Raw genomic sequence first — 15,237 nt, 5'->3', positions numbered from 1 at the left:
AAACTTCACTCAGAAAGTCATGTCTGTCTCATGAGGCAGAACAAATCAACAAGGTCTACAACAGAAAATTGTAGACCTCCGTATAAACCAATTCAACTACAACTTTATATGAAGCTTGCAATCTGTCAGACCAGTTGGTGTATGGGTGGTCGTGTTTGTGGTAGTGACTCACAGAAATGACTGACACTCCTGCAGTGGTGTCATTGACCTTCGGACTGGTGTTGAAGTGCTTCTTTATCTTCCCTGCTACTGACAGCTGATGATCATTCTCGCATAGACCCTCATCCTGTATCGAGCAAAGGGGAGAGGAAACGAAGAAAATTCAGCGATTATGTGAAAATATAACGCCTCAATAGATGTGATCCTCAAAATCTGTGAGCACACCTAACTCTGTACTTACAGTGACCCAAGGGTGTTCTAGCACCTGGAGGGCAGTATATCTCTGATCCACTTCCACTTCCAGCATGGATCGAATCAGCTCCTTCAGAAGCAAACAAACATTGGTGAGTTAGTCAATGTCTTCCGATGTGGGGATTTGTTCACAACACAGGCAAATAGATCATGTCTGTCTCCCTAACATAGATATTCACCTTGGCAGTCTCTGACACGTTGTCCCAGTATGGTAGAGGAAATTCTAGCTGTCCCATTAGTATCTGATCAAAAAGCGCTTCCTGATCGTCACTGCTCCTGAAAACAATAGAAGACTGCTCTGATTAACATTGTTCACAGCAGTAAAGATGTCATTCACGGAACTCATCCACAACTCTGTGTGTGACAGTGTTTCGAGAGTGACTTTTAAAGGACTAAAAGTGTTCTTACCCTCTAAAGGGAGGGAAACCACACAGCAGGATGTAGGTGATGACTCCAGCTGCCCAGATGTCCACCTTAAGGCCATACCTGGAAAAAGACAAAGATATATAATGACTTCATGGCAAAGATAAATAAAAAGAAGGTAACATGCAGATCAGCATTTGTCTTTTTAAGACAACATTTATTTGCAAGAGTACAAAATAGTTTTTATCTGTAACTTGCCGCCTAACTGCATTAAGACATGACTCATTACACATTGAGTGTGGCTGATTTGTCCCTGAAACCTCAACTCTGCTACTGACGCCCTTACCCTGTTTCTGCGATGATTTCAGGTGCTACATATGTTGGGGTCCCGCAGACAGTGTAGAGAGGTCCGTCCACCACAGTCGCCAAACCAAAGTCTCCCAGTTTCAGGCTTTTGCTGCCGTCTGCATGCTCATACACCTAGGCACATAGGTTTAAATTTATAGTTTTTGTTTGTACAAAATGTTACTATCCTGATCCTCCCAGGTCAAATCCGTGGGATGGATTTGGGGTTAGTTGTGTGCATTGCTGTCTGCTACAGTGTCCTGATGTTCTGGCATTTTCAAATCCTACACATGGGGTTTTAAACAAGTACAAACTTCCAGTGACTTGCAAATCACCTTCGCACTGGCGAGGAAGTAGTACTGTACATGTTTGTGTATGTAACAGAGGGGTGGTCTTATAAAGTAGTATGACTGCAAACAAATTATGACCTTATAGCTGCTATGAAACATATAACACACATTTTAGGGTCATTGTTTTGGGTGTATGGCCCACATCTTCTTCTACAAGTCAGGGCTGACCATCACATGTAAGACTTTGTGTGGTGGATGGAGCAAAGGAGGGGATTCACTTAACAGCGGTTCAGTGAAGCGGATGAAGCAGTTGAGTGAAGTGGATGAGAACACAACAAGGAGGTCAACATAAGGGAGAAGGAGGGAGGGAAGACACATACAAGGCATGCTGGAGAATAAGTGTGCGGAGGTGTGAGGGCAGCAGGGATGACTAATCTCTCTTCTCTGTGAGAGTCCAGAGTTAGTGATATTACTTCACTGTTCATTCAGAAATGAAGGAAGCTGATACTGCAGTGAGTTATATGACCATGTACACACAGTAAAGACACATGCAGACCCACTCTGTGTGAACTTACCAACAGGTTTTCTGGTTTGATGTCTCTGTGCACAATGTTCAGGCTGTGGAGGTATTTGATGGCGTTGGCCAGATTGTAGAGCATGCCGCTAGCGTCTCTCTCTGTGTACCTGTTGGCGGAGGTGATGGCATCAAACAGATCTCCCCCCTGTGGAAAAATCATGATGGGTAGATGGGTTGTCCATATTAGGAACAATATCACAGGGGTTCGTTTGGCATTTTCACACACACAGAACCTGACAGGTTCACTTCCAAGTTTTCACAGTTTCTCATCTTTTCTGCTGAGAAGAGTTAACTAAAAAGTGGATTTAGAGGATTTTTGTTTGTTCAGCAGCTGGAGGGGTAAATTGTGTCCTCATTTCTCCCCTACGTTGAAACATCTCCTCCCACCCGTCTTTAATATTTCTCTTTCATTTAAATGTTTTGCTGTAATTTCACCTTTTCCTCTTTATTGCAAACATTTTTTCAGTTCTCATATTATTCTGCATGAAAACCCCCTCCTCTTACGTCTCTCTTTATGTCTCTCTCATCCTCTCTCTCCCTGAGTGGACTAAATGGAACAGAGGCTTAAAATAGGGCTGGATCTCTCTAACTCTTTCTCTCAGCACAGAGACACACTGTCAGCGTCCGACCTGCACAGCAACAGTTATTTAAACATGAGCACTGTCAGTCTCTAACCAGTGCATTTATACTTCTCTACCCCCACTGTGTGGTCAAAACACACAAACATTACGCTAATGTGTTTGGTGAACTTCTCATTTCCAAAAGCATAGACATTAATATGCTGCTATAACATCCTCTATTCTTCTTCGAAGGCACAAGATTTCCGAATCTGGCTGCGGAGAGTTTAGTGAGTTAGTGAAGTTGGCCACGGGTGTTTGGTGATGAGGCATGGCTCAATTCTTTCATGCCATAATTTAAAACTATTTATTCAGCCTTGCTTTGTTATTTTAAAGCCTATCATGTTGCCACAAAGCTGGAAACAAACTATTGTCTGAAATATCATTTTCCCCCTATGTTAAAACTAAAAGGACCGAGCTCCAAACGGCACCAAAGAACACAAAATGTATGCCATACTTTCGACTGTATTCTGTGTGAGCATTCTCCCTCTCTCATTGATCTTACCCTTCACCTCCCCTCTCATTGCATGCATCTGACTCTTTCCCTCTCTCAGTCCCTGCCACTCTCGCAGAGACTCTCTGCACCTCATTCATTCACAGCCTCCTCTCGATCCTCCTACTTAGGACGCACTCACACGTACACACACTTCTTCCACAGATCGCCTCTCATCTATATTCTGTAGTACTCTACACCAGAACAGGAACAGATGGATCACATTCCTGGCTCCTGAATTATGCACAAACATTTCTTGACTCAGAGAGCAAGAGAGAATAAAGAATGTGAACACACGAGCGCTTCAATCCACAGACCAATTCTCTGGATCCCACAGTGTGTGACTGCTTATCAATTTAGCATTTGCTTCACTAGTTGAATGTTACAGCTCAGTCTCTGTTACATATATAGAGAATACATCTATCCATTATCTTAGTCAGACCAAATATCCCAGCCTTTCTACAACCAGGGGAGAATGACCCCTAAAAAATAAACTTTGTAATTATAGTACAAACATGGCTACACACCTTGACCAGCTCCATGACCAGATAGAGTTCGCTGTATGTGTCCATCTCCTCTATGAGCAGGACAATATTTGGATGTTTAACCCTGCGGAGGATGGCCACCTCGTTCTGGATCATGTGCTCCTAGTAATAAGAAATGAAATTGATTGTATAGCCAAGTGAAACACATTTATTAAAAAGAATAAAGAGTAACTTAACACCAGGGCTTCTGTTGGTGTGATGGGTGTGGTAAGACGTGTGCTCTGGTGCACCTTTAACCACACCTAACAGTGATGTCACAGTGTACTGACACACACTGAAGTAAACTTCTACATTGTTGCAGAAAGGTGAGAATTTAAATCACTGGAGGCTAAAAAATGATTTTCAGATGATGTTCACTTTCTCTTTAACTGACACAGATTTAGATTAATTCGCCTACAAATGTTGGTGAATGGACTCCTGTTGCACTAATCCTGCATAGAAAATGTGTAAACTAATGAACTGTAAACTCTTTAGTTCTTTTTCGCTGTTCTTTAGTTTTATTCACATTGAAAAATCTGAGTCGTTTTCAAAAGAGCTACTTCTGGACATACTGTATTTAAGCAGTATTCAGGGCAAGTTATCTTTTTTTCTAATAACATTTAAGGTTTACGCCAAGCAACAGTTTTCCTACTTGGTAGCCTTACATAGTACTCTTTTGCCTTTGGAGTCATAGTTTACCTTGCCTCTGCATTTGCCCTTGTTGATGATCTTCAGAGCATACTCCCGTCCTGTGGAGTGCTCCACACATTCCCGGACAACTGCAAAGTTTCCATCGCCTAACATGCGTCCCACCTTGTAGCGGTCTGATATGTAGGACGGCACAGCTGGAACCTCATCAACTAGAACCTCAGCTGCAGGGAGGAAGAATGAGGTTTAAGGCGGCTGAAGGACTCAAGTGGTTTGCACCCTTGTTTCAGGCTGATAAGGATTCAATGTACAGAGGACCTTGAGAGCTTTGATTAAATGATTATCACTTCTAGTAATAACATTGATATTGAAAAAGGACATGAATGAACATGGAGATGTATTCTATTTTTCAAACTGAGTTTGAAGTCAATGAAGGTCTCTAGTTACGTCTGACAGAACTAACTGGTAGATTAAATTGCAAATGTATGCAATTAATGTTCAGTGAAATAGGAATTAATTAATCAATGTAAAACATTTGAGAAGTTTCTCTGGGTCCTCTAAAGGTAAATTAAATCAAAGATGAAAATGTCAGAATTAAATTGTCAGTAAGATCTGTTACTTAACATAAAAGACCTAACATTCTTGGTATAACCGTCACATAATTTACCAACACACCGTTTTCAGTGTCAGAGTTTTTTGGAGTCAGAGAGATGGAGAAAAACACCAGAGGGGGAAAGTGTGAGAACATGAGGTGAAGAAAACAGGATGTACAACACAGTGGTGGGAGAGAGAGAGAGGGAGAGAGAGAGAGGGAGAGAGATGCACCAAAGGCCATGAATGTGATTCAGACATGCATGGTATTTGCAAGTACACCGCCTTTGCCCACTGACGGACAGATGGGAAATTCTTGTAATGATAATTTTCCTCACCTTCAATAACAGGTCCATTCCCGTCTTCCAGTGAGCTGGAAACTTTAGTGGAAGACAGAGAGGTGGAAGAACCCTGGGACCCCTGCAGGGAGGGAGAGGGAGAGACAGAGAGCAGGATTGTCATTATTTTATATCTGTATAATCACCAAAGTAGTAGATGTAATCCAATCCACACTCAACAAAACACCATGAAGCAGTCCCTTCTGCTACAGTCCCAGCCAAAACAAATATGTATGTCCAAAAATAAGCAAAAGGAGATTTTGCGACTTGCGTCTCATCCTCAGAACATCCTTACGTCTGTCTTTGTGTTTGCATGTCTGTGTGTGTTATTGTGCTGCCCTGTGCGGTGTGTACACTGTGCTTACACAAAAAAACAGAACAAATTTACTTAAGCTACTGAGCTGAATATAAACTGGTTACTTATTCGTTAGTAAACCACCTGTGTGTGGCCATGTTGGACAGACAATTGCATCCCAATTAGCTCCTCTCCATTCACAGAACTTGAAGTCATTCCTATCTTATTGTACCTTCTTTTTACTCATCACTACTACCTTTAATACCACCTAAAAAGGTGTTGGTGTCACTGATAAATACGGATTAATACTGTCTATTGTGTGTTGGTGAGTAAGAGGTCATTAAGGGGGAAAAGAGACGCAGCGTTGGCATCTGTCTAAAGACAAAAACTCATTACGCCTTCCAGCTCATAACCTTCTGTCTGGTTGTCATGGAAGCAACAAGGGCAGGGAGTGAGGAACTAGCCAGTACTGTAAATTAATCTTCCCCTCTATCTCTCCTATTTCTGTCTTGCCTCTATTCCTTTACATCTTTTTGTCCTCTTCTCCAAAACCTGCTGTTGGCTTCAAATTATTTTACTACAATTTGATAATTTCATTACGTAAGGGACAAATCTTTGTTGTTTGGGAGGTTTCCAGTGCTAAAATAAATCCTGCAGGTGCAGCTGGCACACGCAGCCTGGCCAGCGATGGAAGTGGACGCCATCATAATTCCCCTAAAATGTAAGCTGGCCAAAGTGAATTGTGAATTATTAACAAGTGCAACTGAGAGCAGTGCATCAGCAGTTTGTTGGTTACTAATGTCTCGCTGATGACACATTTTTCTGTCATCTCTCATTTTAGTGCAGGTGTAGTATTTTTCATGCTCTCTCGTTGTGAATTCCCACCACATGGTATAATTCACACAGAAGTCAGTCCTGCCTCTTTAGAAAAGATCGGATCCCAAAACGTGTTGCTGAATTAATGGATGCTGCCTTTTATGTTAATAACCTAGCAAGAATTTGTAACAAGGAGTGCAAATTTGGCATCAACAAATGATTCACGAAACAAAATGTTTTCAAACTTCTGAAAATGTGTCAAATTACATCTGATATAATACTTCATATTTGATAAAGTGAGCTTTTAACACTAATGCAGATCAATATTTAAATTATGTAAAAATGCTTGCTGGGAACTAGAAATAGTAACCTCTTACTTGTAATGGCAAAAAGACAAAAAGGCCACCCATCGTAATGACTTAGATCTGAAAACTATATACAAAGTGGAGCCTCCCTGTATCTCTGCTCAAGTAACTGTCAGCTCGTTTACTCTTCTCTGCTGCTGTGACCTGCAAGCCGCCTAGGTGATGTAGCTGTGAGTCAGGCTGGATTTGGTTTATGTAATGTTATTTTTGCTCGGGCACTCATCCCAGAAAAAGAAAACCCACTTAAAACCCATAAAGACGATGACCCTGATGTGCTTTATCCAAAACATCCTTCTTGCGCTCATGCCATCTCTTATATTTACCTCCATTGTGCTCTTATCGCACATCCAGCCCGGTCTTTACTCGCTTTCTCATTTTGAACTCATATCTCTCTCTTCCTGTCACAGAGGGAAACAAAATACTGTTGCTATGGAAACTGCTCACAGAGAGGAGAGAGGAGAGGCAGCTTATGAGACTTCCAGTGTGGAAACAGAAGCCTATATATGGCTATTTCCCGTCTGCAGGCTGGGAGGAAGGTTTAACCTCCTATGAACATTGTGTCTCTCCTTTCTGTGTTGAAAAACTATGACACAGATGACATGACAGACAGAGTGAGAAAGAGACTGAGAAGCAATAAGAGATAGAGAAAAGGAAACAAAGAGATGGTAAGAAAGATGTATGGAGTCTGGTCTGGTTGATTGGTTATTACATTTGGCAGGAACCGCAATAATATTGTTAGACCATCCAGCTTTCTCCATGTTGCACAACACAACATACACTATTCCTTGCTCTACATCTCTACACTTTTGTTCTGGCTATGACTCACACCACAGAAAAAAAAACTAAAAACACTGACAAACCTTTTACATCATGGCTGGAGCCACTGCTCTTCAAATCGGCTAGGGCAACACTGAGTTGGCAACTGAATACTGATCAACGCATAAATGTGAATTAAACAGGATTAGCATGATTGACCTTAAACATGGAGTATTGTCGCAGATGCTGACAGGTAGAAGTATGAAAAGGCAGTCTGTCAAGAATACAGCATTAAAAATGCACCAAACATTTACAAAACCGACTTAGGAGTAATGCTAGCCTTGTCCCCAATGACCCTGTTTGTATCCAATTAGGAAACACATCCTAAAGGCGTCTTTCTCTCCAGCCCTCAGGCTGAGAGAACCAAACCAGCATTTCTTGTTACTTTCACTGCAGGCAATATACAGCAGATGCAGGAATTATCGGTGGAATAATATCTAATAAGATTTGATAGAAACATGGTACTTTGTTTTGTCCCAAGTTACTACTGTGTCTCTCATAAGGACACAAGGTACAGGACACAATATTTATTCTCTCTCATTTCAGTGTCTAGACAGACAGGAAACATAACAGATACAGTATTTGACTGGCATCTGACGAGATCAGCAGTGTTTAGGGATTCTGACTTTCTGCTGTTCCAGTTGGACACACAGGGAAATGTTCTCATCACAATCCTTCTGCACCGCAATCCCAGGAAATCACTGGACCATGATTAAATGCTTTACGGAAAAATTGAATAGTGGGAGACTTGGGTTGCCTAAGCCAGTAAAAAAACCACCCAGAACCGAAGCACTGGGACAGGGGAGATGAACGCACCTCTGGGACTGAGTTTGTGTTGTAACCTCTTATGTGCTCGGCTGAGTACAGACATAAGTTTAACAAAAGGAGAACCAATCGAGTGTGCTTGCATTGGACAGTTCTGGAACAGTATTGCATCCAAAATCTCTGCCTTGTTTAATGTTACTGTGCCTGTCAGCCTTTCAGCTCTCTGGGACTCAGAAACGTGCTGTGTTTGCTGGACTTACAGCTGCAAAGGGGATGATTGCGACCCGTTGGAAAACGCCACACAACCTGTCTATCCGCACATGGCGTCCTTACTCGATATCCACGGCATTGATAAATGGTGCCCCAGGGAAGACTCTTGACACGTGGCAGTGCATTGCTGACTCTGTGAGGTCCCTCTAGGTGAGGACCTCTAACTTGAGCAGGTGTTTGGTCCCTTGTCTTGTGCCTGTCTGTGTGTGTGTCTATTTTAGTAAAATGTATGTATTACACACACACATGCATACATAACCACAATACTATAAATATATATAACACACACACATGATTATATTATATATATATATATATATATATATATATATATATATATATACACACACACACACGTTCTCATCTCAGTATATTGTTTGTCACTGTTTATTTCTTAAATATGTAAAAAAAAGTCATCATCATAATCATCCCCCATCTGCTGGAAATGTTCTCTGTTTGGTTTTTGTATGATGAACATGATGAACTGTTAATCAGCAGTTATGAGGAACATGAAAAGAAAAAGACAAAATGAAAAATGAAATGACAATGGATTTAATGAAGACATCAACAAATGGAAATGAATACATTAAGCAAAGAAAATACAAATAGAAACAAATGAGCCAAGAAGAGCTGGCGGCCTTGCATGACAAATATTAAAATATGGTCATCCAGGTTATCAAATATAATGTGCATGTGATAAAGCACACATTTTTTGTTTTTACATATCTGACATGTACGTAAATGGCAGTGCAAAATGTCATGTTACCAACTAAAGATATTTAAATATGAGCCGGATTTGATTCATTTGTGAACAATTTGAAGGAATAAAGTGTTCAAGAAACAATGTTTAATTTAAGCCGCAATTACAAAATCGTCCACGGTTTCCTCATGTGCTGCAGCCAGTCTTTTTGGCAGATACAGAAACTAAAATTGGACAAGCCATCTAATGACATCAACACCACATGAAATAAGAAATATAATACATCCAAATACAATCTTTAGTAGCAACGCACTCACATGGATGAGATGAGATGAATTAACCTTCATAATACACACCTTCAGTTTGCTCCCTCTTTCACTTAGACACACACACACACACACACACACACACTTTAATTATGAATCACCCAAAACAAAATATGGACGGTAATGTGAGATAGAGCATGCAATTCAATGGATTACGGATGCGAGTGACTCAGTGTTGAGGAGGATGTAAGTGACATACTACGGTTGACAATTAACACGTTCATTCTCTCATACGCTCCCACAAACAGCTACCTGACGGAATCACAGCTGTTGTATTGGCATCACAGACCTTCGGTTTGTTTTTCCTTTAATGTGTAATTGTTTGTTTTTTTGGTTTAATTCCCCATCTGTTTTGTTTTTTTTCAAATCTAATGAAGCAAACAGACAGAAGAGTTGGGACCTCCCCAGCTCATTCGATTCATCTGTATGTGCTTTAGAACGGTTACTGTATTGACAGAAAACCAAATCCAGGGTGTGTTTCTACGTGGGTCTGTGTCTGTAGCTATAATATTAAGTACTAAAGCAATATAAATATGGAAAGCTAGGGTGCTCTTAGTGAGGCAAGCGGTCCTAAAGGGACTCTAAGAAGAAAAGGAGGAGAGGGGGATGGATGGTATCCTGAATGTAGACCGGTCTTTCATGCTTCTGTTGCTAATTCAATAAAACGGGTCACATTAGCCTGTACCAAATGCATAAAACACACAACATGTGCAAGTGTGCATCGAGCTGATGTCTACTGCCTGTGCACAAATGGGGATTTCATGTATAAAAGTGATTCTGTGTGCAATTGCCATGAAGTTGTGTGCTGTCTGAGTGCTTGCAGCTATGTATGTGTGAAAGGGAAAAGCCACAGTGCAATGCTATGGCTGTGTATTCTGCTCAAGGAAATAGGTTAGGATGGCCTGAGCTATGCGAGCAACCTACATCAGGCAGCAAAGTGCCTCTTAGTGTTTAAATGCAGGGTCCAGAGAGGTGAACTATTTAAATGCTTTCCTCATAGTAGGTCACTGAGGCTCTGTGGCTGCTGAAAATATGGATTTATGGTAGCTTTCAATACTTTGTAGGCTGAAAGTTCAAAAATATTCATGCAGTAATTTTTGAGCCCCAGATGTTGTTTTAAGAACACAATTGTTAAAATGCAGGTTTGATTTAAAAGAAAAGGGTTATTTCTGAGTCCTGGATTGGTTAGATTGAGTTTTGTGTTTTAAGTGTAATGCATGAGAAAGTTACGCGCTTGCCATTGTAAGCATAACAATAACACGATTTGTGTGTACTCTGTATGTGTGTGATTATTCATGCATGTTTACACAGAAGTGACATAAAGGGAGAGGAAATGTCCAAATATAGTGTCAGAAACTTGGCACCTACTTCTCAAAGAAGCTAAGAATTAATCTACAAGGGAAATGATGGAATATAATTTATCCCTGTGAAGTTAATAGGGGTGGGAGGGGGGGTGAGAATGGATGAGATGGGGAGTAAAAGAGAAATTAGAAACTGTCGGGGAGGGAAGGGATAGACGGAGAATTGCAAACAGGGAAGATAGAAAAAGTAAGTGGAGGAGGAATTACACCATCATATTGCTGAAGTGTGTGAAGAGTGAGGCGGAGAGATAATGTGCTGTGAGGCATCCTCCCTTCCTTCCAGCCAAAGCCATTGCAGGCTTAGCACAGAGTGTCAGCGAGTACAAAGACCCAAATAATCTCTTGTCAAGAAATACACGCTCATGAAACTCTGTAAAGCTACAATTTAACGGCAGTATCACTGAGGTCAGGATTGCACTACGAAGCTAATTTGAGAAGGCTGATGAGACAGAAGCAAAAAGACAGGCAGTGTGGTTGAATGTGGAGAGGAAGGGGACAATACATTTATTTCCCCTTTTCTCATTAGGTCTGGTTAGCCCTCCTTCACCTTCACCTCTCTCTGAAATTGTGGAAATGATCCGGGAGGAAAGAACAGAGCAGCAGAAATTCGGCACTGTAATGGTCTGTCCATTCAGAGAGAAGTAAACAGAAAGAAAGAGAGTTTATAAATGTGTGCACTTGTCGACCTCTTTCCCTTTAAACCCTGAAATCTATGGTGACCCACTTTCATTTTTACAGATGACTGTGGAAGTTCCAGTGCAACTTGTTCTGTTCTCAACCCAAATCTGATTTGTTCCTGATCTGACCATGGCTGCCCCTAATATCCCATCAATATAACCTAATCACTGATGGATTCAAAAGCCTAAGGGCCAGACTCTCCACCATCCATTAAGTCTTCCTGGCACACTGAATGTAGCACGAGACTGAAGCTACCAAGCCCAATAGATGAATTATTTATGCTATGCCGAGTTTAGCTCATACACACTCATTTGTGTAAAGAAATGATCCACAAACAACTCAATATTCTGTGTCCTATTAAGAGGTATTGACTCCAACACTATTCTCGCCTTTTCTTCCCTAAAAAAGCACAAATAAATAGCTCAATAATTGAAAAATAAATCATAGCTACTCCCCTGCTGTCAGGTAGAAACACACATGCTTAGTATGCTTTGCTTAGTCACACAAGACATGGGCAGGCAGACGCCCAAATGAATAGATGACTGGTTCACATATACTGCTGTGGTTAGGTGAACCGAGCGTGCGAGTATTTGTTTACAAAGGAGAAGATCCTAAATCAGCAGCAGGCTTAGAGTTCCTGCAAATTAAAGAGCCGCTTTGAGAAAACGGAGCCTGATTAGGATTTCAGGCTGATATTAAAGCTCACCATCGTCACTATCAAGGATTGGATTAACCAATACTTTGATCTTGAACACATGCTCACACACAAACACACAACAACCCTCTAATGTGGAAGTCAAGGTTTTTCCATTTGAGTTGCATGCTTCCTATCTGCACAATAGTGTTTTCTCTTCAGTGACTACCAACTTTACAATGTACATACATAGCGTGTTTGCATCTCAGATCTGTTAGCTACAGATTATGCACACAAAAATACATTATGATTTTCCGATGTTTTAACAGGGATTTTTTTAAACCCAGGTCAATGACAGAATACGTGATAAAAGGACAACTGTAATCTGATTTCTAGAATAAACTGTGTTTCTAAATTATTTTCACAAAAGGACATGTAAAAAATGACATGACTTGATAAAAAAAAACAATCCTAGATCAGCAGTCGGTACTGATTGGGTCTTCTTGTTTTTACTGCTTGGTGGCTAAGAGAGGAATTGAAAAGAATTGAAAACAGACATGAAGATTGGAGCTCACAAAGCCAACCATTAGTCTCACTTTAAGATCAGATACTGCACACATTACTGACTGGCAGATATCTATAAGTCATTGATAGCATCATTAATTGTTGAGCTGCCAAAGGCGGATAGAGTTCTTCACAAGGAACAAAGACCTATGGGTCAGCATGTGTGGGAATGTGACAGAAAATCAGCGTAAAATGAGAAATTGCCCTTGGAAATGTATTAACAATGGATAAAAGTTGTAACATTAGAGGATCATGAGACTGCCATTCTTGGAATCCCAGAGCAGCACTGCGTGATGTCAAAGGTCATTGCCCCACCCCCTTCTGAGACACTAAAGATGTTGGGATGTTGTGGATTCTTCGTATTTCTAGTGATTCTAAGATGTAGTCGGCCTATGCTCAGTCACGGATTTGTCCTTTTCCTGAGAACATAGAGGGAATGTGTTATAAAATGTAGTGTCACTAAATGTTATGGGTGACTGTGTGTGCACCTGTTTTCTTGTCTTACCCGGCGTTGGCTGAGGCTGCCTGGGCTAGTTGGGGAGGGGCTGGGAGATTTTCCCGAATGAGGAGTGGACAGCTGACTGGCCGGCGTCCCGTTCACTAGAGGAAGAAAACGAGAGAGAAAATGGAGCAGGGTGCATGAGATGGGTGAGAAATATTTTAATCTAGATGATCCTTTAAACATGAACATGTTTTTTAGAACAGTTTTATTACTGAGTGTCTCGCTGCAGCCCACACTTCCACCATCAGCATCTCTCCATTCATATGAATGAGGTGGAGGAGGAGGAGGAGAGCAAGAGGGGGAGTAAGAGAGAAAGGAAAAGAGCACTGAAGTCCACGCTGCTATTTTTTTACTTCCACCAGAATCAAATCTGATGCTCAAAATTTGCGTGAAACAAGCCAAACCTAAACCTTTAAGCATACGGGCACAGAATAATTACAGCATGTTCCAGGCTTCAAGTGCTTGGCTGGAAGTCAACACACAACACCAGGCTGTCCTCATTTTCAACCAGATTCTCTATGCACTTTTGTGACCTTGGCTCGGTCTACTTTTCCAGCTGCGTTACAGCACAAAAAACCTGGCGGCATCACCTCATTAAACAAGAACACTTGGTTAATCAACACTGAGCCCGAATCCTGTGTGTAGTCAAGCAAAAGCCAGATTTTAAAAAAGTCTAACGGCCCCATTAACCTGCACACAAAACAGGAGCCTGTTTTTGCTCCAACTGAAAACATGGGTTATTGTCTCTTGGCAACAAGGCATTACTTCACCTTAAATCAACTCAAGGTTGTCCAACATGAAACTGCAATAATTGGAGAATACATAATTGGTAACATAAACAATTGCTTGTTCCTTGACATGAGGTACATGTCATTTAGAGGGGGGGCTAGAAGCTCCTGGTGAAAATCAACTTTGATGGTCTTCATGATTGAACTTCAACTGGTTAAATAAATGATGGGACTTCTAGGGTGGTGAAAGGTATTTAAAGTATACTGAGATATGGCCAATAACGCAACTCCTCCATAGTATTAAGAGAAAACAATGTCAATATAAAAGATCGACTGCACAAAAACAAAAAACGGATTCATATGTTTATTTCTCCATTTTCAATAATAATTGCATCAATTACTGCCATTTTGAGCATTTACGGCAAGTAGTGCTCCATGTAAACAACGTTTCATTTGAAGTCTACACCTAATAACATTAAAAGAGAGCAACATTTTTGAAGCAGAAGAGAAGTGAAACCTGTGGGAGCAAAGTGGACCAATCACTGGATAATGTTACTCCCCTGCCGAGATCAAAGAACTTCAGAATCATTCAAGACAAAGGAGATAAAGCCCACGGTAGACTCAAATAGCACCGAGTGCCACTGCATTAGAAGCCTATTCTTATTTTCTAAACGGGGCCATGGAAAAATAAATAAAGATGCTATTGTTCAAGCAATTCCTGGACATTTTCATTGATGAAATTCAGCATCGGCGTTACGCACACGGAGAGACCCTCCTTCCGGTTACACAACGGTACGCGTTAACATTTAAAGACATCTCACATCAACGTCATGCTACAAAGTCAAAGGTTTCAAAGTCAAATCCGTGGAAAACACAACCCGCTTATTTATCCGAGCGCAGCCGGGAACACATAAAGTTTACACAGTCGGGAGACAATTACAGAAGCCGTTTACGTAAAAGCCGATGAAAATATGGCGTTTAAGGTCCCTACCTTCCACTTCCAGCATGATGGAAAACACAGTGATAATCCAACGCGTGCTAAAGAAGAATAGAAGAACAGCACCTCTGTACGCGCTCCGTGTGATAGTAAACTGTGGTGAATGAAAGAGATGGAGCAGAGCTGTACTACACAGGGAGGCGAGGCTGCTTGCGCAAACTCTGACGCGCACCGGGTGGGTGGGTGAGAGAGAGAGAGAGAGAGAGAGAGAGAGAGAGAGAGA

General features: G+C 41.2%; 1 protein-coding gene across 9 annotated transcripts in view; it reads right to left on the bottom strand.

Moving 5' to 3' along the window:
- The window catches only part of dclk1a (doublecortin-like kinase 1a), a 44,591-nt gene that overhangs the window by 3,126 nt on the left and 26,228 nt on the right, over positions 1–15,237 (bottom strand). For 7 of the 9 annotated variants that reach the window (XM_032534708.1, XM_032534711.1, XM_032534709.1 and 4 more), the window contains 10 exons: positions 13,293–13,387; positions 5,198–5,279; positions 4,320–4,492; positions 3,624–3,743; positions 1,985–2,131; positions 1,121–1,254; positions 820–897; positions 591–687; positions 401–481; positions 173–286 (listed from right to left, as the gene is read on the bottom strand). In XM_032534708.1, the coding sequence (XP_032390599.1) occupies positions 173–286; positions 401–481; positions 591–687; positions 820–897; positions 1,121–1,254; positions 1,985–2,131; positions 3,624–3,743; positions 4,320–4,492; positions 5,198–5,279; positions 13,293–13,387 (1,121 nt within the window). Of the gene's footprint in view, positions 1–172; positions 287–400; positions 482–590; positions 688–819; positions 898–1,120; positions 1,255–1,984; positions 2,132–3,623; positions 3,744–4,319; positions 4,493–5,197; positions 5,280–13,052; positions 13,207–13,292; positions 13,388–15,008; positions 15,186–15,237 lie in introns of those variants that run through there. The other 2 variants (XM_032534714.1, XM_032534715.1) reach the window with 2 other exon arrangements.

This window comes from Etheostoma spectabile, chromosome 13 (genome assembly GCF_008692095.1).
Source record: "Etheostoma spectabile isolate EspeVRDwgs_2016 chromosome 13, UIUC_Espe_1.0, whole genome shotgun sequence".
NCBI classification, from domain to species: domain Eukaryota; kingdom Metazoa; phylum Chordata; class Actinopteri; order Perciformes; family Percidae; genus Etheostoma; species Etheostoma spectabile.
The sequence above is the reverse complement of the archived record's forward strand: the minus strand, read 5'-3'. Positions and strand labels throughout refer to the sequence as shown.